This window comes from Mastigoproctus giganteus, chromosome 4, assembly GCF_048544385.1.
Source record: "Mastigoproctus giganteus isolate SK-2022 chromosome 4, ASM4854438v1, whole genome shotgun sequence".
Classification (NCBI taxonomy): domain Eukaryota; kingdom Metazoa; phylum Arthropoda; class Arachnida; order Uropygi; family Thelyphonidae; genus Mastigoproctus; species Mastigoproctus giganteus.
The window spans coordinates 162615623-162636703 of record NC_143578.1 but is presented as its reverse complement, the minus strand read 5'-3'; the positions used below and the strand labels follow the sequence as shown (position 1 = coordinate 162636703).

Below are 21081 nucleotides of genomic sequence, written 5' to 3'. Positions count from 1 at the left end.
TGTTTATGCTAGGACGAATCGCTAACTGCGAAAAATATAATTTGTCTTTTCAAAAAATATAGGCATTTAATACTGCTCTGCCATTTCTTGTTGGGCCCTCATGGTCAACTCCTATTAGCTCTTCCTTTATTTTAAATTATTAATATCCTAGGAATTCTTAGTAATGGCAACCCAAGTTCGAGTTAATATCTAAATTAACTGAGACTTGTGGATTAAGAGCTATTCAAGATTTTCTTTTTGGCTTTCATCTCTTCAGTTTAGCATGAAAACTTACAATTTCATTCTTAGTTTCGTACATCGTATTTAGGAGATTTTTAATTTACTTAAAACAACATAAAAGATTCGTACCTACTAGCGTCACTGGCACCAAAAGATAGAGACGGACGAGGCAGATTCCAGTTAAAAGCACAGCCTCCATATATTACGGCGTGAAGTGATGACCTTCTTCGGTGCGTTTTATGACGAGACCTGCAATGAGGACACATTAACCACAATTAATTCCTTAGTTTGAAAAGTTGATTATTTATAAGTAACACATTCAGAATAACAGTCTAATTCCTAAGCTGTTTTTGGCATCTGCTGTATGAGAAACCAACTTCCCAAGTAATGACAATAGTCCCCGTAGCTGAGCATTAAAAAGATCGGAGGGGTTATTGTTGACCAAGATGCGACCCACATATCGAGTCCATCCAGGATTGGATCAGTTGTCTTTGATAATTTTCTAAGTAGCAGCTTGTGTACGGAATTGAAGACATTACTGGAAGGAATACAAAAGTCTAATTAGGTCATTAATGGGTTTAGGGGTACGTTTTTTTCTTTAATGGTAGGATGGATAACATGCTCCACCTTAACGATTTATTTTGTAGTTTAAAGATTGACTGAATATTTCCGGACCACAAGTTGAAGTTCCGAAGCAATAAGACTGATTTTAAGGTCACTCGGAGAGACAAGAACCAGGAGACATAAATATAAAATCTTAGGGAGTAACAGAAGGCTGGATTTCATGGAGTTTACTTTGGGGTATGTTGTTGATTATTGGAATAAATTACCTTCAGTGGTTAAGACAAAGAGTTTGTCTTATGGCCCGACTTAGCAGAATGGTTAAGTGCAAGATGCAGCGCGCATACACATGGACCCCCGTGGGTAGCACAGTTGGTAAAATTGCCATCCTCTTCACACTGGGTGGAAAAGACCTGGGTTCGAGTCCCGTCGATGACAAGAGGAATTTTTATGGGCCTTTTCACGACGTGGCTAATTTAGTCGGTCTAGGGCAAGAGCAGCAGGGTTTTTCATCCAGCAAACAAAATCGACCACAGAACACACGCAATGTACAGACAGTATATACGGAGCAATATCGCTTTAGTCGCTGATGCTCCTAAAACCAAATAACAACAACAGCATCCACGTGGGTCGTTTCAGCGGACCGTGTTTCAACTTCGCGTGATTGCTAAATACGGTTAGCGATTGTATTGATTATTGAAATGATTAATTGTAAATTCTTCTGAACTAGTGATTGATTGTAGTGGAGTATAAACAGAACATTTTTATACTAATTCAAAATTTTTCTTTTCATCTTAGTTTTGCCAGTTCCACAAACACACATTCATTTAAACATAATCTGTGACCAACTTATATGATTTTATGGCTTCGATGGATTCATAACATCTTAAGATAAAAAGTTTTTCTTCTATTACGTTATCTTCACTTTAAATCTATTTGGCTGGAAATTTCGCATTCTTCAGTGGGTCTTCGGCATTTGATGAATTTAAGACCGCAAAAGACTAATTAGCTCTCCTAAGTTAATATAGTTTTAATTACCGAAGCTCCATAAATGACAAGCCTTCAGCGCACAAATCTGTTTTCTTTTATCGTCTCACCACAATATGACACCAAATTATACTTTTATGGGTATTTCATAATTAGTTTGACATACATAAGCGATTTAATTTAAAATACATGTAAAAAGTGGAATTCTGTAAATTTTTATATTCATGCGTTGCCATTATACGAGCATCGCTGCTGTGTTCCTTTATGTGACGATTTTTAAAAATATTTCAATAGTGAAATTCGTTTATTTTTCTAAAATTTACCGATTACTTTCCTAACCTTATCAGTTTACAAAAATAAATTTAATCAAACATCTTTCTTTTTTATTTTATATACGATGGCACAAATAAATATAGTGTAACTGAACGAGTTTATTTATGATCTCTAGAATAACCCTGTTAATAAAAATGAGTAGTCCAAGGGGAAAGCTATCGACAAAACGGCACCTCCCAATTTAGCGTTGCACATGATTTTTTTTTTTTTTATCATTTTAGGTCTGTACCAGGATTGAGGAAAAAGTAGTGGTAACTTGGTAATATCAGGACCTTTGCTACCCGTGAGGGCAATAATTACCGTTATAAGTAAATGACCCGAGTCACTTGTGGATAATTATTCGAATCTCATCCAATACCCTGAAGAATTTTTATGGGCGTTTTTAACTACGTGATCGAATTATTCGATCTCGAGCGAGGGTTTCATGGTTTACCCTTTCTGGAATTCGGGTTTTTCATCCAGCAAATCGACCAATGAATATACGCAGTTAGAGACATAATATAGTGACGTGTTATGGCCTTGGATGTCGATTAAGCCACACGCATACACAATTATTGGCAGTAACCCCCAAGTAAATCCGAGCCAGGTTTTTTTCTGGCACCAACAACAACAAAAGAAGCAGTTCCTTCCTCCCGTAGTTACCCATCTACTGTTGGTCTTAACTACCGATGTCGGCAACTCTTTCCAATAACAAACTGGTCTAGTTCGATCATTCTCTTTTTCCTCATAATTTAATTTATGGTTCCTGATTATAGTATTACAAATAACCATGAAAATTTCGCCTTCATTCATTTTACTGTCCGTTCTCAGAGCCTTATATATTTCAGTCGGGTATCCTCTAAGGCGCCTGGTTACCAAACTCTGTGGTCCACATATTCGAACTCTTTTTCCCATGTGTACTTTGTTTGCTAATCTCACTAGGCGGATTGTCCCTCTTTGGACCCTTTTAAGAAGTTAGATGCTGTATTATAGGCATAATCTGCATTCTTGGACAGAGTATTTTTTTATTTATTTAGCTGATTGCAAGTTACTATCGTCCCTTGTACGGCGTGCAAGCCAGAGGGGTTAGTATTCAAATATTCCAAATGCAGTTTTACAATTGCCTTATACAATGGAATTATGAGCTCTCCATTCAATAAGCAGTGTGATAAATCATCGATAGGACACCATGGGCCTTTCCTGTCCGCGCTGGACAAAGAAAATATCTTCTTGGATTAATTCCCAAACTCCGAAATCCTTTTCTCTCTTGGCTGTTTTTAATTCACTCCCCCAAGGGTTGAATTAAAACGCATACCCTGTTTTGTATTTCATGCCACAGCCGGTCTCCTGCAGACACCGGTCTGTGGCATGAAAGCATTATTATCAGGGGGGGTTCACCTTGGACCATTATCAGGGGGGTACATTTTGGAGTCGGTGTAACTGTGATTATTTTCCTCTGGATGAAACTCCCCGATCCAAACATTGCTGAATCGCTATTGTAGATAATGATCAATTTCGTCGATCCTTTCATCAGATAGTTGAAATCTTCCCATGGAAGAAAGAAGAGGCTGTGCAAAGTTCAGTTGCACTGGAAACTTAACTATGGGATACGAGTAGCTTGTACAGTATTGGTTTGTATTAAGGATTTTCTATTTGGACTTGCATTAAGGAAATATATTTCGTTCGAGATTATCCCTCAGTTTTAGCAGTACGTGGCATTTTACGTATAGTAATCCTAAAACTTGAAGACATTATTTGGTAATTGCAATTCCTTTGGCTACCGTAATCCATATTAGTAGATGGAAATTCTTTGAAAGTTGGCGTATTTTGGCTTAACGGCCCAAAATTTATACTTCCCTAAACTGCTTCTTTGACAATGTTAATTAAAATTACAACATGATATTACTGATGGTTCGTTGACAAACTGTTGCGTGTTTCTCGTTCGTTGATACTAATCATGACTGATAGATACGGTCAGAAACAGTTGCATATGACTGAAATCAGTTGTCTAATTTCTAATGCCTACCACTAAGAAAACAGGCTGCCGCCAAGAAATAGATTTTAACTTATTTTATTTATAATACGTTTAAATTAGGGTTATCCGCTAATGTCTTTACTAACAAATAGGTATACGTAATAACATTTGTTCGTAAAAGAAGGTTAGGTTACCTAATATTTGAAATGGTGTTCGTTTTTAGGCATCTCATTCAAAAATATAAAAAAAAAAAAAAAAAACGGTGTCGAATGTTTTTCATTCTCTGTTGGCTGAAATATTCTGTTTACTGAAATATATGATTGGTGTATATCGATTGGCACAGTCCCGCAGTATATTTTAATTATTATTGCTACACCTTATCCATCCCAAGATATTTATTCAAACATTATTTCTTTTTATATAGCTTTCTTTGTTCTTACAATCACTGTATCTTGTATTTCTCTTCTAATTTATTTTCTGAAAACTGACCATTTTGTATTAGAGCTTTAGTTACTAACTTGTTGACCATACATACGTCCTTCATTACCGGCAGTGACGTTTTTTCATTACCGGAAGTGACGTCTTTCATATTGCGTATCCTTTAGCATTACAAGTTAATAGAATTTTTACACCGAGCAATTACTATCATGTCTCATGCTGGCTTTGACAAGCGAATTGCCACTTCGGGGCATACCGGAAGTCATATTAGTTTGCTTTGCTGATATTCAAATTGAATAATATTTTGGCTTTATAAAATGTACAGTATTCGCTCGTTGTACGCGACATTTTTGCAGTTATTTATAATTCATTCATCTGATGCTTTATTGAATGATTTAAAAGAAGAAAGAAATCTGTTGACTAATTGAAGTGGCGCAAAATTTTATTATTTTATTTTTTATTTAACTGTATTACTGGATCTCATAGGTATATGAAATAATGTCGCTCCAGGCATTATTTTACATCCGTTATTATATAAATTAAGCTTAGTTATAGCTGCTCTCAGTTTCAGTTGGAACTGTATCTGTATTTTGCTTCGTGTCCTCTTTGTAGCTCCACCTTACTGCGATTAGCCTAACATATTGCAGATTGCCTAATCCTCCACGTAACCTTCACGCAATTCTTTTTGTTGGCTTATCAATAAGTGTAATAAACTTAACGTAATCAATTCGTTTTGTTCGTGATGAAAAGTGATTTCCTACTTGAACATGACTTCTAGATCTGCACTAGAACCCGAATTTCATGAGTGCTCGTTATACAGAGCCATTAGACTCGTGCCTAAAGAGGCCTTACTTTATCAACATATGGTCCATCGTCGTCGGGGGGAAGAGAAAAATACGGATTCGGAAGAAAACTAAACAAAGCGCTTTACTCTGTCAGAGCCTTTAACAGTGGCAAGCACTTTGAACAACTGAGGAACTTACAAAAATGCCTTAATGAGCACGAGCCTGGACTATTGATCTCGCATGCGAAAACGGAGTCTGCTCTCAACGCGAGATGGTCGGAGCTAATGACCTGAACTAGTTTAGAATATCGTGAATTTTAACACAACTCCCTTATCTTGTCTTCCGCAGCTTGAAAAGCATACATAAAGTTTTATTATCATTACGTTTAAAAACCTAGGACTAAAATTTACGAGGGGATGAAATGTGGGAACCATCAGGGAGTCTAAAACATAAACCTGCTTGCAAATTTACAAAGAAAATACTCAAACTGAATATTTTAATGCAGGGGATACGAAGATGGAAAAATGAACAGAAGATCATTAAAACTTCCTGCTTTGGATATTCTGAAATTTTTTGAAATATTTTTCTTTTGGGATTCAGAGATAAAAATTACGGAAAGATTTAATTATTGCAGAAATTTTTCCGCCGTTTCGTTGTTCATTTACAACCCGGAACGCTTTTTCTTTCTTTCTTAACTTTTAAATGAACTTAATGAAGTTTGGGATGAAATCTCTTTCTCTCTCTCTTTAAGAATAAGATTTTTTTTAGGCGCCGTGTATTTATTTCTGTACATCGCTGAAAAAAAGTGAATTAAACTTAAAATAGTACTCCCTTTCTAAGTAATGGCCCACTGTATTCATCAGAAAAAAAAAACTGGAACATATTTTAAGTGTCTAAATTATATATTTTTTCTCTTTCCCTGTTTCCTAAATTACTCTTCCAGTAGTTGTAAAATATGCAAAAATAAAGATTTTTCTCACCCACGCTGTTATGTGAGGATGACCACTAACTATACAATTCAGAGGAAGGCTTTATTTGAATAGTTCAAGACCCAGTTTAAGATTCATCATTGCTCTAGTCTTTTTCCAGATTAATAGCTGGAAGTTGGCTGATTCAAGTTCATAGTACAACCTAAGATATAGTGCACACTAGGCTTTTCGGCATAGGATTGAAGTCTGTTGGGATTGTTGATCGATGATCAGCAATCGACAGCATTTTCATCCTTCCCTATGTAGCTACTTTCTAGAGTCGCATATCTTCTCTATCTGTGGATAAGCTCTTTCAGGCTTCTTGTAGACAGCTCCTCACTTAACCTGCCTTCCACTGCATTAATTTCCTCCTCATCCATCAGTCTGAAATCTACAGCACCGTGATGGTTTCCGTTTAGGGAAGAAGTCTGAAGGTGGTTGATCAAGAGAAAAAGATGGGTGTTGCAGATTTTCAATTCTATACTTGATTGCAAAGTATACTGTGAAAGACTTGTGAGTAGGGGTAGTGTGGGCTACTTTTGGGCAGTTCCCGCTGCTTTTTAACTTGAATAGCTGCTTTTGACTCTCCAAGGAGGTTTCTGTAGTACTCCCTAGTGATGCTGTTGCCTTCTGGGAGTTGATCTTTAAATATAATACCTTAGAGACGGACATCATGACCTTGTTTGCAGACAGCTGAACCTTGGCTTTTTGAGGCTTGGGGGAGACAAACGTTTCCATTGATCGCTCATATGTTTTAATTCTGGATGATGCACCTAGCAGCATTCACCATGGTCACAATTCGAAATATCCCTCTGTCAGTCATGATTAGTATCAAAGCTTCAACAATTGTGTGGAACACTTTGTACTGTAGAGTTTTCGAGGAGGTGTCAGTAGCGGAACCCACAGGGCTGCCACCTTAGACGTGTGCAGGAACTCTTGCATTATGGTGCAAACAGACCCATGGCTAATTCACTCTATTTTCTTAAAAAATTATAGTCAAGCCCTTCTTCCAGGACTGTCTGTTCCACAATGGTAGGCACTGACCCTACCATTGTGGAAAGTGTGACTATTCATGCATAACTGTTCACACTTAACTGTCTTTTCAAATTTTTCACAGTCCTCCCCACATAGTATAGTGTTAGGATTAGGCACCGCCTGTGGTTTCGATATCTACGCCATATATACGCGGTTAAAAAATACAGTTCATACTACTGTAAATGCCAGAAAAATGCCATGCGTAGTATCGTGTTGGGTTCTTTCATTTGGCCGCTGGGAGGTAGCCAGGCAGCTCATTATGAGCTTCCTGAACGAAGAAAAAAAGTAAAGTCAGAGTGTAAGGAGCAAAGCAGTGTAGAAAGGGGAATTAAGATATTGGAGATGTAGATGAAGCCATCCCCAAAGAAGATGGAGAGGATTCCATTAGGCTAGTTGGGTATAGGGATGGGGAAGCAGAGTTGGGACAGGCTAGTTTGCCTGGTCTTGACCTTTTACCCTTATAATGGATATTTTTAAGCATATTTAGGGACAGACTGGAAGTACAGCTCTCTCATAGATTCGCCATCTTACATTCGTCATCATTCAGAGACAGGACGCAGATGCCACCTAAATATACCATCCAGACAGTGATGCCATTCACATACAATCATTCAAGTACCACCTAGCTTCCACAGGTGACCGTGGTATTCATTTTCACAACTTAACCTGCAAGGAACTTAATTCTTTTATACATATTCAGGGTACGAATTATATTAGTGGGACATTCTCATTCTTTCGTCATTTATCTCCCTCAGTACCGTACCCTGAATAGGCCAGCACTCACATTTTATCGGAGATTTTTTTGCAGACTAAGTGGTCTCATTGCCCAGCACAAAACAGGCACATACAGTAACATACATAAATACCTGTTAACGCTCACACACATTCATTTGAACTCGCACATATCTACACACACGGACAGCGCACATACTTACACACAAGGAAACTCATGCACGTACATACACATGCCCACATATAAACATACTCACTCTGAAACACATTCTCTCTCTCTCTCTCTCTCTCTCTCTCTCTCTCTCTCTCTCTCTCTCTCTCTCTCACACACACAAATATTCTAGTCAGTATATAAGAGTACACCTAATTGAATTACACAGATTATGCTTTTATGTTATAACTAAACATATAGTACTACTTGGACATATAGTAATTAACTTGGACAAAATCACAGATTTAAGTTTTTTTTTTAATATAAGAATTCGCTGGGTGGGAGACACATTCTAGCAGGCCTGTCACTTTTGGGTATTATCACATTCAGTTATGTTTGTCCAGGTTAGGGAGAGTTGTCGCAGTTTAGGTTGTATTTGCATGGTTACTTTTCCTTGTCTCAAAGACTTTCCGAGCAAACTCAGAGAAGGCCATGTAGCATGTCTTATCTCCACGGGTTTATAGGAGCAATCTGTGGGGATGGTAACTGGAGCAGTCATCAAGGACATGAGCCCAATCCTCCTCAGCGCCACAGGTACATTTTGGATCCTGGGTTAGACCCAAGTGATACAACTTTACACTTAAGGAACCGTGCCTTGTCAGCAAAAATGTGGTATACAGACCTCGGGCAAACTAGGAAGGTGGTTTGGGGGAGATTACAGTTACTGTGGCAGTAACTGCCTAGTAACTTCCCCTTTGTTCGACTCTTCCCATCTGGAGTGCCATTGGTGATAGAGTAAGGAATGTATTCTTTTTCTCTATCGTTTTATGTTGGCTTCAATATCGAGTTCAACCTATAATGATGGTTGTGAATTTCCTCTTTAATCTGTAATTTCGACCTCTTCTGATAACTTCAAGATCTAGTGGCAACGTACCAGTCATTTTTAGACCTCAGTCTACTCGGCTGATCTTAGCAATCATGCCGGCGTAGTTCCTGACTTTTTTGCCAACATAAGTGAGATAGGAGTAAATTGCTAATTTGAATCAAAAATAACTTCTAGATACTTTAGTTCGGCAGTTAGGGTTATTGTTTTAGTCGATTTTTATCTGTGACGGTTTTCTGATGTCTAGTTTACCTTTAAGTAATATTGGATTTCTCTTGTGCTGAATATTTTCAGCTTGTGAGTTCTAGCCCAATCCTGCAGGATTTACAGGGCTCAGTTGGAAAACCAGGCATTGATTTGCCTGGTTTTCTAATTGAACTCTGGTATTTGAGTTGAGGAGGACGACGAGATCGTCTGCAAAAGCGACCTTGTTAGCCCCACCAGTGTCCATTCCCAGAAATTCGTTCAGCACCAGGTTCCAAAAACAGGGACTTGGAATTGAACTCTGGGGAAAACCACGGACAACACTTGGCGTGAGTCTCTAGTATCTGGTCGTAACTGTCATTTTCCTATTTTTAAAGATAATCTTTGATGCTGTTATATAAATTCTGAAGTATTCAGCCAGCCTGAGTATGCTCGGCCACCAAACAGTATTGAAGGCTCCAGCAAAGTCAATGGAGATGGCTAGCAGAATTTCGGATCATAGGTTTCCTTGGTATAGCTGCGATAATTTTATTCATTGCATCCTCGGTCGAACAACCAATTTTGAAGCCAACCTCCTTGTCCGACCTTCGGTCGGACAAGGAGGTTGGCTTCTGACAATGTTTTGGTTGGCTTCTGACAATTCTGACAATGTTTCCAGGCGTAAGAGAATCAACTTTCCAGTACCTTGCCCATAACTGGCAACAAGGCTGTTGGCCTGTAGGATTTATTTAGGTCATTAGTCCTCCTCGCATAGCCACCGGGTGGAAAAGTCCTGAGTTGGAATCTTGTTTATGACAGGAGAAATTTTTATGGGCCTTTTTCACAACACGACTGAGTTGGTCGGTCTCAGGCGAGGGGTAGCGTGGTTTTTCTCCCGGAAACTCTGATTTTTCGTCCAGAAAACAGAATATCGACCTCAGAATACATGCAATTTCAGACAATATGCGCGGAGCAATATGGCCCTAGTTGCCGATGCTCCTAAAATCCAACAACAACAATTTCCCCACATGCATCCTCCATCTCCTTATGGATTTATTTTGCTTCTATACCTTACAAATGAAGAAATTTTATAACGGATACCCTCTGTATTAATGCCCTAGTTCAGTAACCGATGGACCTAGAAAAAGAAATAAATAAACGTTAACTTATGAGACTTAGTAGTACAGTATATGCATACTTGATAACAATTTGCTAACTCCAGATATTTTTAGATCATGGTAACTATTTGTTGACCGCTCTCTCGTATGATAAATTGAAAGTACTATTTATGTACAGCAATTTTTTGTTTAACACGTTATATTTTACGACGTTTTTGATTAAGGAACGATATTCGCCTACCGCAGGTTACTATAGTATTTTTTCGCAGTCGACGACGAATAATTTCTTGGGATTTATTGTTCGGCCTCTGACTATGCGCGTGCCATCTGACTCAATGTACGGCTTGTCATCATCTAGTTGCTTTCACAAACTACTGTGCACGCGTATAAATCATATGTACTAAATTTTATCGTGGCTGGTGAGCAGGTCCGGCTTTCTATTCAGGCGGAACTTGTGGTCTTAGAATATTCCAGTAAAGTAAGATGTTCCACTGGAGGGAGTTCATCAAACAAATGCAGTTCACTTGTGAATTTCAAATAGTCATTTTTATTACTGATTTCTAAGTAATATTTTTAAATTCCCGTATTTTTTATTGCTAGCGCCCTATGTATATATTCTTAGTGTGGAATCTTTGACTATTTTTATATTTATCTGTAAAGACTTCTGGCATTGGTGTGTCGGGCATTTCCTTTTTTATCGGTTTGGTTTTGTAATAAAGGATTGATATATAAGTAAATCAATCTGCTTTATAGTTTTAGGAAATATCACCTGGAGAAGGACGCAAACATGTATTGCAACCACAGTTTTTATTATTTGATGGTGGGGGAACGAAAAATTTTCTGAAGGGGGAGGATTGTCCTTAGGGTCATCTTCCTCTACAAAAACACTTTTTCAGGGGATGTTCTTTCTGTAGGGGGAATGTTTCGCAGGGAACCCCTCCCCCCATTCCCACACACACAGTACTACTAAAAAATCCACAAACAGCATTTTGGGGATAATATGAAATTCTTGGGTCGCAACCACCATCTTAATTTCTTGCAGATATAGCTGGACAGGAATTAGCCAATTAATTCCATTATTAATGAGTCAATACAATTGTCTAAATCAAGCAAAACGATGTTTGGGCAGCATTATAGATAATTTACATAAGGATGGATTTGTTTAAAGAGGAACGAAACTTATTGAACTGCTCATTGTATATTTAACTTTTTCTGGTAAGGCATTTACAATTAAAGATGATTGTTGTACGGTTTTAGGCGCATGAGCAACAATCATCTTTAATTTTAAAGCTGAAAGATGATTGTTGTAGGGTTTTAGGCACATGAGCAACAATCATCTTTAATTTTAAAGCTGAAAGATGATTGTTGTTGTAGGGTTTTAGGCGCATAAGCTACCTAGGCCAACTTAGCCAAATTGTGAAAAAGACCCATGAAAATTCCTCTCGTCATTGGCTGGTTTCGAACTGAGAAATATTTAGAAATATCTCTGAGACAAATTATCAAAATATTCATTATTCATAGAAATTGGTTTAATTTCCTTTCATTTCACCTCAGAGTTGTTATTTTAGCATTTGCTTGAACAAATAATTATGTCTCTGTTGCATTTCTGCTTTATTTAATTAAACCCTTGTACTTGGAACACGTTTCTGTTTTTAAATCTGCATCGAATTCAAATATATAAATGGACAGAATAGATTTTTTTTTTAGTTCGTAGAAATTTATGGATGAAAGATATTCCTGCTAGTTTAAAAGTACAGTTCGATTGTACTGCACAAAAAATTTGACGATCCATCTTTGCCTGCGCACAGCTGTAACAGAGAATTTCTTATTTCTCGACTATCAGATTGCATTTTGAAGAATACCTTTCAAGTGAATCTCTTAAGACTGTGAAAGCTCGATTTTATACCCAAATGTTCGATGTGAACAGTGATGGAAGGAGAAATGACGTGAATTAAATCAGCCTGAAAATGAAAGATAATTTATTTTTTCTGCTTCGTGAAATATGACTGCTTTTCATTAAATCACTTTTTGCTTCGATATCAGGAAACAATTAAAGTTACAATTGTTTCATACAAGAACTTCGAAAATGCTCCATTTTATATATTTCGAAAAGGATTTAAAAATAACCATTGTTAACCTTCCGGATAGCGTTGAATGATAATGAGCTTAATAAATTAAAACCTTTTATAATTAAACAGAAATGCAAACATTTTGATTTAAAGAGCAATTCGTATATATATTTGGAATTAGTTTTCCTTATGTATTTTACCAGTAAAGTGAAAAGGCACAATTAAAATATAGGGTTCCTTACACGAAGTTATCGTAATCTAATTATTAAATTCTTTGCTGCAGTTAAAGCTAAATAGATTTTTTTTTGTCTGTAATAAATAAATTGATGAATTCACAGAACTTGTTTCTATATTTTCGTAACGAAATAGTAAAAGTGCTTCAAGAAATACATTTATCTACGTATTTACTATAAGTGGAAAAAGAAATCATAACTCTTCATTAAATTGATTTTAGACACCTTTTGGCGCATCTAGTCTTTGAAGTTATATAAGGTATGGCAATGAAGTACCCGGATGGTGCAATAAAAGGAACAGTGAAGAAACTCAAAAATGGTTTTATCGTTAAAGTTAATCACCACCTGATTTAATGCACTTATTATACCGATGCACTTATTATACCGTTCTAATTCTTTCTGAAAAGAGTAAACGAAGGTGTCCAAAGAGATGATGTTCAGTTCGGCGTTTACGTTTTCTTCGTGCCCTCAACATCTTAATGTCTTTCCTTTGAGAGCAGTTTTCACCTTAGAGGAAAGAGTCTACTGGTGCTAGATCGGGAGAGTAGGATGGATCTGTACAATGCTATGTCTCGTCAACAAGCACTAAACGACTGGGAGCATTGGCATGCAAGAACCAGCTGTCTTTCTTTCAAAATTGTAGCTCACCTGGTAAATGTATTTTGATAATCGTTGAAGCACCTGTCATCTTGATCCTGGACTTCTGCAAACGAAGCCTTTTGGGCTTTGGTGTTGATTTTGAGGTGGTCCATCAGCCACTCAAAATGAGAGTTGCTGATAGACGCTCACTTCTTGAGTCATCACAAACATCCTCACTTTCGCCTTTGAAGCACACTGTGCTTCAAAGGCGAAATTTTCATCATCACCATAAACCAGTTTTTTTAAAATTCCATACGTTTCGGTTGCAGATTTTCTCGGTTTCAAACAAAAATTGATATTCGTTCGTTGTTCTGGCAAGATCGTGACCCGGAACTTTAACGGCAATAATGAAACTAGTTGTTACTTGCAACCTATCAGCCTACTGGACAAACTATGTACCACCATCTGTTGGAGGAAGTTTGAATTGCAACATACTTACGTTTATTTTCATCTTATCGAACATGACTGCAGGTGCACCAGTCCGGGAATTTTTATTTCCACACCTTGTATTTTTACTGGCTTGTTTGCTGACTGATGGGAATGTCTTTCCTCCCTCTAGATAATGCCATTTATTATCAAAACTGCTGTGTTGTAGTAGTGGATATAATCGGTTTCTCATTCGAACGGGGCGCCTCCGTAGCCAGGTGGGCAGGAGCAGCAGTGCGTAGCACACGCTTCTTGATTAGACCGGGGTTCGAGCCCGTGACCACCAAATACGGAGGATGCGGAAAGGTCAGGGAATGACCACCGCATATCCCCGGAGCAATATGGCCTTAGTTGCTAATGCTCCTAAAAATCCAAATAACAAACTAACTAACAATCATTCGAACGGTATAAGATTTAAAGCAAATCCATGCTTCGTTTTTAGCTGCATTCATTTTGTTCCTTCAAATTGCTAACTAAACTAAATTAGTTAAGTTTCCACCTTGTTTGCAGAACAAATACAAATCAATATAGAAATATCCTTTCTAACTCGGAAATATCCTTTTGTAAAAGGATATTTCCGAGTTATAATCCAAATAATTTCAATACTTTGTAATAAAATGAGCAGAACTTCATGAAAAAGGATATTATGCAGATTAACCAAATTTTTTGAAAAGAAAAAATATAAATAACTCAAGGTGTTTTGTCTCAAATGAAATTTTTTATGGCTTTAAGGCGTCTGAGCATTATTTATAATGCGCCTGTTGTCTTCGCCACGTCCGTCCGTTGGTTCACCTGTAATAACTGGGCTAGTGAATGTATTTTTATGAAATTTTAGACGTTTAAAAAGATGTCCAGCCATCCCAAATTTCATTAAAGTCGAGCAAATAGAAATTCGGCAATTGTTATTTCTTTTTTGTCTCTCGTGTGATAACTCGATTCCCAGTAGATGGATGTCCATGAAATTGTTTCGCTTTTTTACAATGATCTTTAAGCGTTCTCAAATTTAATTAAAATCGCACTGATAGAATTCCTGGAATTATATATATTTTTTTCTTACGTATAACATAGCTAACCATGTACTGTATGCTGTAGCTGAAGCAGTAGGTTTGTTGCTATGTTCTAGTTGGATGAATCAATGGGCAATATGGCGGATGCCCAGAAATGAAATGGATCCGATTCCCTCATAGAAGTTCTTGCTTTCTGCTTTTTTTTTTCTTCTTTTTGTTATGAAGCATGAATTATTACTGTTTGCTAACGTGCCTGAAAAATAACGCACTGCGTACATTAACTAACTTGAATCTTTTATGAATTTCGCCAGACATCTCTGCTTTCTGCCATCATATTTATCTTCTTTATATCTTTGTGGAATCACTTGCTCTGTTCCTTGCTGAGGTAACCAAGTTCTCCTGGAAACGTCTGTACAAGAAATTAACCTTCAAGCTTATCTTACATTATAATTATTTGGAAACTGTTGAACATAAGATAATTGCCATCTTTCTTGCACCCTAAAAGGTTTGTATAATTTCTGAACACGCATCTTTTTCAGTTGTGTTAATTAATCTTCAAATTGAGCGTCTGAAGTAAATTTTTTGCGCACCCACCTAAGGTAGTCCCACCACTGACAACTTACCAGGAATATTCCATGTCTGTATTGGTAGGAGTCACATTATAGCTCGATTTAAACTCACGGTCGTTACAGTATGCGCATGGTTATACACAAGTGATCGGAATTATAAATTGAAAAATACAAATCAAAAGAAAAATCCGAAGATATCCAGGGTAAGACTTGCTAGCATAGCTACGTGATTTTCAGAATAATTCGAAGTCAAGCAAAAGGTAAACGTCCTCCAACTCTTATCGCTAAAGAAAACGTTGTAAAAGCTTACAGGATTTATTCTCTGGATCATTTTAGATCGCGATGCCATAAGGCGAAAATTTCAGTATTTTTATATTTATGATAAAAGAAAGCCAACTATTCCTAAATTAATTCTAGTATTAAATCGGAAAATAAATATTAATTGGCAAAGAGAAACTTGAAAAATTGTTCACGAGATAAGATTTTGTTGAAGAAATCTGAAAACAGAAGAAAAGTTTTAATGATAAGAAATGACATCGTACTTCAGAGAACAAAGCTCTCTTACGCTGAATGAAACGAAGAAGAAATGAAAGAAGATCTGTTGTTTACATCGACGAAACCTGGAATGACAGTAACTTGACATGCTACGTTGTCTATCTGAAGATATTTCAGGAGTCTGTGAATTAGGAAATGCCTAGAAGGTTTTAAAGTCCAAGACGGAAATAGGGATTTATTCCTAATTCTAATTTGAACTGTAAAGCAAAAGTTGCTATGGGAATTTATCAGGACCAAATGAACTTCTTTATTCTTGAAACAGGACAAGCGAGAATTTTTTACTTAAGGCGCCAGAATATATTTATATTTTTATTATTAAATAAGGTTTATTCTTCATAAAACTTTACAGTGTGACATCTAGTCTTGTTCATCAGATAAATATGGAATTTATTTACTTTTTCTTAAGTCTTTACAAATTGTTTCACTAACCCTAATTTGTTATGAATTGGACGTGATTGGTGCTTCTGTTGAACACGAAATTTCGTTGGATCCAACGAAATTTCGTGTTCAGCGTGGAATTCAAGTAATCTGATTGCTGGATAAACACATACAGAGAATTTAAATCTCCACAAAGTACCCATTTTGAGTTCTGCATATTTTGTTTCATTAAAAATATTTCCTTTCCTTTAAGTGAACTGAGTAAGTAATTGTAAAGAAGCGCAAATGTTCTCTTACAAGGACATTTGGTGTTTCGGGCTACTGAAATTTAAAGTGAAGGAATAGATGAACAGTCTCACTTGTTCATATATATACAGTATATATATTGGAACTCATAAGACAGTAATTACTCCTGAATTATTTCTTCATTAGTATTCCTTCTTCCTGAGAAAATCACGGAATGTGAACTCCCCCTTCCCCCTCAGATGTCTGTACCAAGAGAGTGATGTGGTAAGAGTAGGTTTTCAGCTTAGTTTTGAACTGTGATCAGTGCAGGAGATTTTGGAAGACCGCATATCTCACCAAATCGATTATCTCGTTTTATGTAACCTTCTAAGGTTCAAATTCATGCTTCGAATAGTAAATGGTTTGCTTACTCTCAGCCTCTTGTTGCCATACTGAAAAATAAAAGCACCGAAAACAGAAAATTAACTCTCTTTTACTTGGGCTGTTCTGTACGGACTAAAACAGTATGGAGAATGCCTGATCCAATCTGTCTGCTGTCCATTTATCTACTAACTAGCGCCAATACTAGTTTTTTTTCAAAAAAAAAACATTATAAAAATATCAGTAACCAGTGGAAGCTAACCGTTGTAATAATAATAATTTAAAAATATAAACATTTTTTTTGTGTATTTTATTAAAAACAAAAAGTACAGCGACATTTCCCCTAAATATGTGATGAATAAATAGTCATTTATGAAGTCAAGGTCAAGAGTAATAATAAAATGTTGCCACACCGAGGTGTGTTTTTAATTTAATTAATCGCTATTTTAAATAAATTAATTAAAAATTGGCTAGAGTTAGTTTCTATTGGAGTAAGTTTATTTTGTTTATGCTTTTTTTTTTGTTATTTTTTTTTTTTAGTTGTTGCTGGCAAAAATGATGCTATCTAGCCAGAAATATGTTCCGCTTATCTGGATAAGATAAAAAAGACAGCTTATTTTTTTATTGTTTATTATTGATCAGGATTTTTCTTCTCTCCAGCTATTTGTTTGCTGCTACACTGGTTAATGTTTCCTCTTCTTCTCTTCCCCCGTAATATCCAATACAGAGAAACACCGTTTATTGGATAGAGCTATGTTCAATTAAACACTGAACAATGATTTTCCAGAAAATCGTCTTTTATAAGCTTTCACTGATCGATATCTGGTAAATTGACCATCCGGTTTCAGTCAGTGTTCAGAGAGTTAGGAAGAAAGGAAATTTTTATTGGTAAGCTTCCATATGTTTTTGTTCGTTAAAATGTGCGCTGTTTTTATCAGGAAACAGTCGATAAAGGTGTGATGCCACTTTATTTCTTGGCTTTTACGTTCATTAAGAACTTTTTTTTTATAAATTTTCCATATTTTCTTAAAAATGTAATGTTTTATTACGGCTTCAGAGTGCGTGTACCTGAACATCCACGAGAAACTGCTGTTCCCTGTTTGCATTTCCTTTACGATGGCTTCCTTTTACTGCCAGAGGCTATTCTTTAGGCACACGTTGGAAGTACATGACTTCTTGTCACCGCTAAAAGGATGTGGGTTATATCCTCTCGGGATTTTTTTTTTTATTTGCTTTTCTGTTTTAGGATTGTATACAGTCACTTCCTCCTTTTCTTATCATCACTGCAATGTGAGGAATTTTTCCAAGGTTTTCTAACGTAGCGCCCAGGGGGTAAAGCAGTTACGAGGATAAATATGCTAAAACTTTCTTTAGGGTTCGAGAAAAGAAATATCTTTGTATTCTGAATTATAAAAACTAAAATATAAAATCTTATAAAATACAATATAAAAATACGATACAATAAAGTACAGTGAACAACTTTCCTAGGATTTTAAGTAAATTTTTTTTTTAAAAATCATACTAATAGTTGCTACACCTTATGAGGAATTCTTCTACACTTCCATGACACATGCATGGTAGAATGCTTATAAATTCAAAACGTTTTGATAATTGAATCGGTCGTTTTAAAAACAAACCAGACCTCTCAAATTTTACTGGAATTAATAGAAATTGAATAAATAGACAATGACTTAAGAGAGAATGATACCGTATGTTTCGGACCATAAGACAATTATTGTCTTGGAAAATTTTACCTAAAAGTTCCTTACGTCTTATGGTTCGAGGTATATTAGGTATACTCTTTAGGGACTGTGTTGCTGTTGTCTAGCCATCTTACTGGAATTGTCGCTTATCTTACAAGAACCTGTCTTTTATTGCTAAGAAAAAAGATCAGTAAAACCCTACCTCTTCTCCCTATCTTAAGTCTTTTGAGAAATACGTAATCAGCAGCGTCTTTGATGGCACTGAAGACGATGAAGTCTTTAAAGAGAGGGTTAAGTTCAGGTCATAACATCGAAAATTACAGATGTGACTATATCGAGTTTTTGACATTCGTTTTACAGCGAGTGAATTCATACTACACTGATATTTTGTTTAGTAAATACTTGTGATTTTATGATTCGGATATATGCAATAAAACCTTTTTTCTCCAAAATTCGCCTTTGGTAATACAACATTTTGCTTTTTCATTGATTTTTGGATTAAAGGGTCCGTTTTATACACATTTGATAGGAATAATGCCAGTTTTGCACTACTTTACAGAAAACGCAGTCCATCCTCCTTAAAGGATCCCTGCAGACAACAAGACCTTCACAGATTAAAATACAAGGAACTACCATCAAACTGGTCACAGAAGTTAAACACCTGGGCATCATTTTGGACTCCAAGCTCACCTTTTTCCCGCATCTTTCTTATCTCCATACCAAGGTCGATAATTATACAGCCCTCATTGTTCGGACCAGTCTGGGGTTTAAACCGCTGCATGCTTAAGTTACTCTACAAATCCATCTTTCTACTAATCATTACATGTAGCTCCTGGGTCTGGTTTCACCGAGCTGCATTGATTCGCAACCAGTGCAAGCTAAAAACTGTCCAGCGACGTATCCTACTAACTATCATCAGGGCCTGTTGCATGGTCAGTTCTGCCGTCCTCCAGGTCCTTGTGGGCATCCCTCCGCTCTATCTAGAAGTAATCTGTCGCGGACTAAGTGTAAAGTGTATTCGTGTCTAGCGGCACCGGGGGTTTCCCCCAACTCCGCGTTGCTTTCATTGTAGGTGTAACAGTTCACTGTAAAGGCCAGAGATTTAAAAGTGTATGGATTTTGTAAGTGTAGTGTTGTGTATCGTTGTTCTTCTGGCCATTTAGCCGCTAGACCCCTACTGGGGCCCAACGTTGTCCACACTTAGCCTCGTGGAGGCAGACCAGGTACCCAGTAGTTGATATTTTACTCTGGCAGGCCCTGCCACCTAGTTTCCTGAGATTTCAGTGGCTAGGGCCTTAAAAAAAAAAAAAAAAAATATATATATATATATATATATATATATATATATATATATATATATATATATATATATATAATAATAAAATAATCGCTGAGAAAGGTTTAAACCGAAAGAGTTTTGCGTGCGCGGTTTGAATTTGGACATATTTTAATTTTTAACATTGTGTGGGACATGCGCTGGTGTATAGACAGAGTAAGGGAGGGAGACTAAAGACTGGGGGGAAAAGCCAGAAGTATGGGGACAATAGAGTAGGTGTCCCCAAAAGCAGTGGGGCAGGCCCATGCCCCACCAGGAGTAGAAAAGCGGGGAGTGGCAGGGGAGGGAACAGGAAACCGTCTCCCCCTGCCTGGGGATTGGGAATTAAAGGTGAATAGGACTAGGGTGTCCTATTCAGACCGCCATATGGCGTACTGCAAGTAGTTCCTGCATTTATGTCCAGTCCGGGTTTTTTGTCACTTGGTTTGTTTGCCAAAACTCATCTTCGTCGGGTAGTTCCTGTGGCTGTGTCTGACCAGGTTCCTTGTCACTTTGCTATTTCCTTGATCTTTGTAGGGTCCTGTTGGGTCCTTTGACCCATTTGTGGCCTCACGTTGGTCGGGGTTGTCTTCTTCCACGCTCATTTTGATTTCCTCTTGCTCTTTGCAGTCTTGTAGGGTGGTCGATTTTCTTCGAGTATGTAATTTACTTTCATTCATTGTGGATGGCAATTTCTGTTCTTCTTCGGTCGAAGACTTCTCGTGCAAATTTGCTGAAAGCCGCGTAGTCGTCTTCTGTGTCCAAGAGATGGTGTTCTTTGTTTTTCGGTATGTACTTTATTTTAGTTATTAGCACGCTTCTGTGTTCCTCATAACACTCACAGTCGTGCATTATATGATGCCATGTTTCAGGCTCACCACAGGTGCAAGTTAGCTCCTCCGTTATACCCAGCATGTTCAATTTTGCCTTGAATGGGCCATGGCCCGTTAGTAAGTAGGTTGCATTTAACCCAGGGTTAAACCACGGGGGGGCTTTTGGATAAGTCTTGGCAACCAGTGGTACGAATCTCTTCGTCACTTCGCCTTTGTTTGATGCTGTCCATCTGTCCTGCCACAGCTGTAGCAGGTGAGCCACGATTCTATGCTTCTCTGCTTTGCGGTTGTTGTTTGGTTCTAGGGTGAGCCCATAGATTGTAGTGGGTGTTCCCTTAGACAGGTGGTACATCAGTCACCTCCAGGTCCAGTGGGAGGACTCCTGTCAAAACTTGGAGGGC

General features: G+C 37.2%; 1 protein-coding gene across 3 annotated transcripts in view; it reads right to left on the bottom strand.

Moving 5' to 3' along the window:
• The window catches only part of LOC150087149 (neural cell adhesion molecule 2-like), a 206450-nt gene that overhangs the window by 67172 nt on the left and 118197 nt on the right, over positions 1–21081 (bottom strand). For all 3 annotated transcript variants that reach the window (XM_090372985.1, XM_090372986.1, XM_090372987.1), the window contains exon 2: positions 349–468. In XM_090372985.1, the coding sequence (XP_090229111.1) occupies positions 349–418 (70 nt within the window). In that variant the 5' untranslated portion in view covers positions 419–468. The remainder of the gene's footprint in view (positions 1–348; positions 469–21081) is intronic.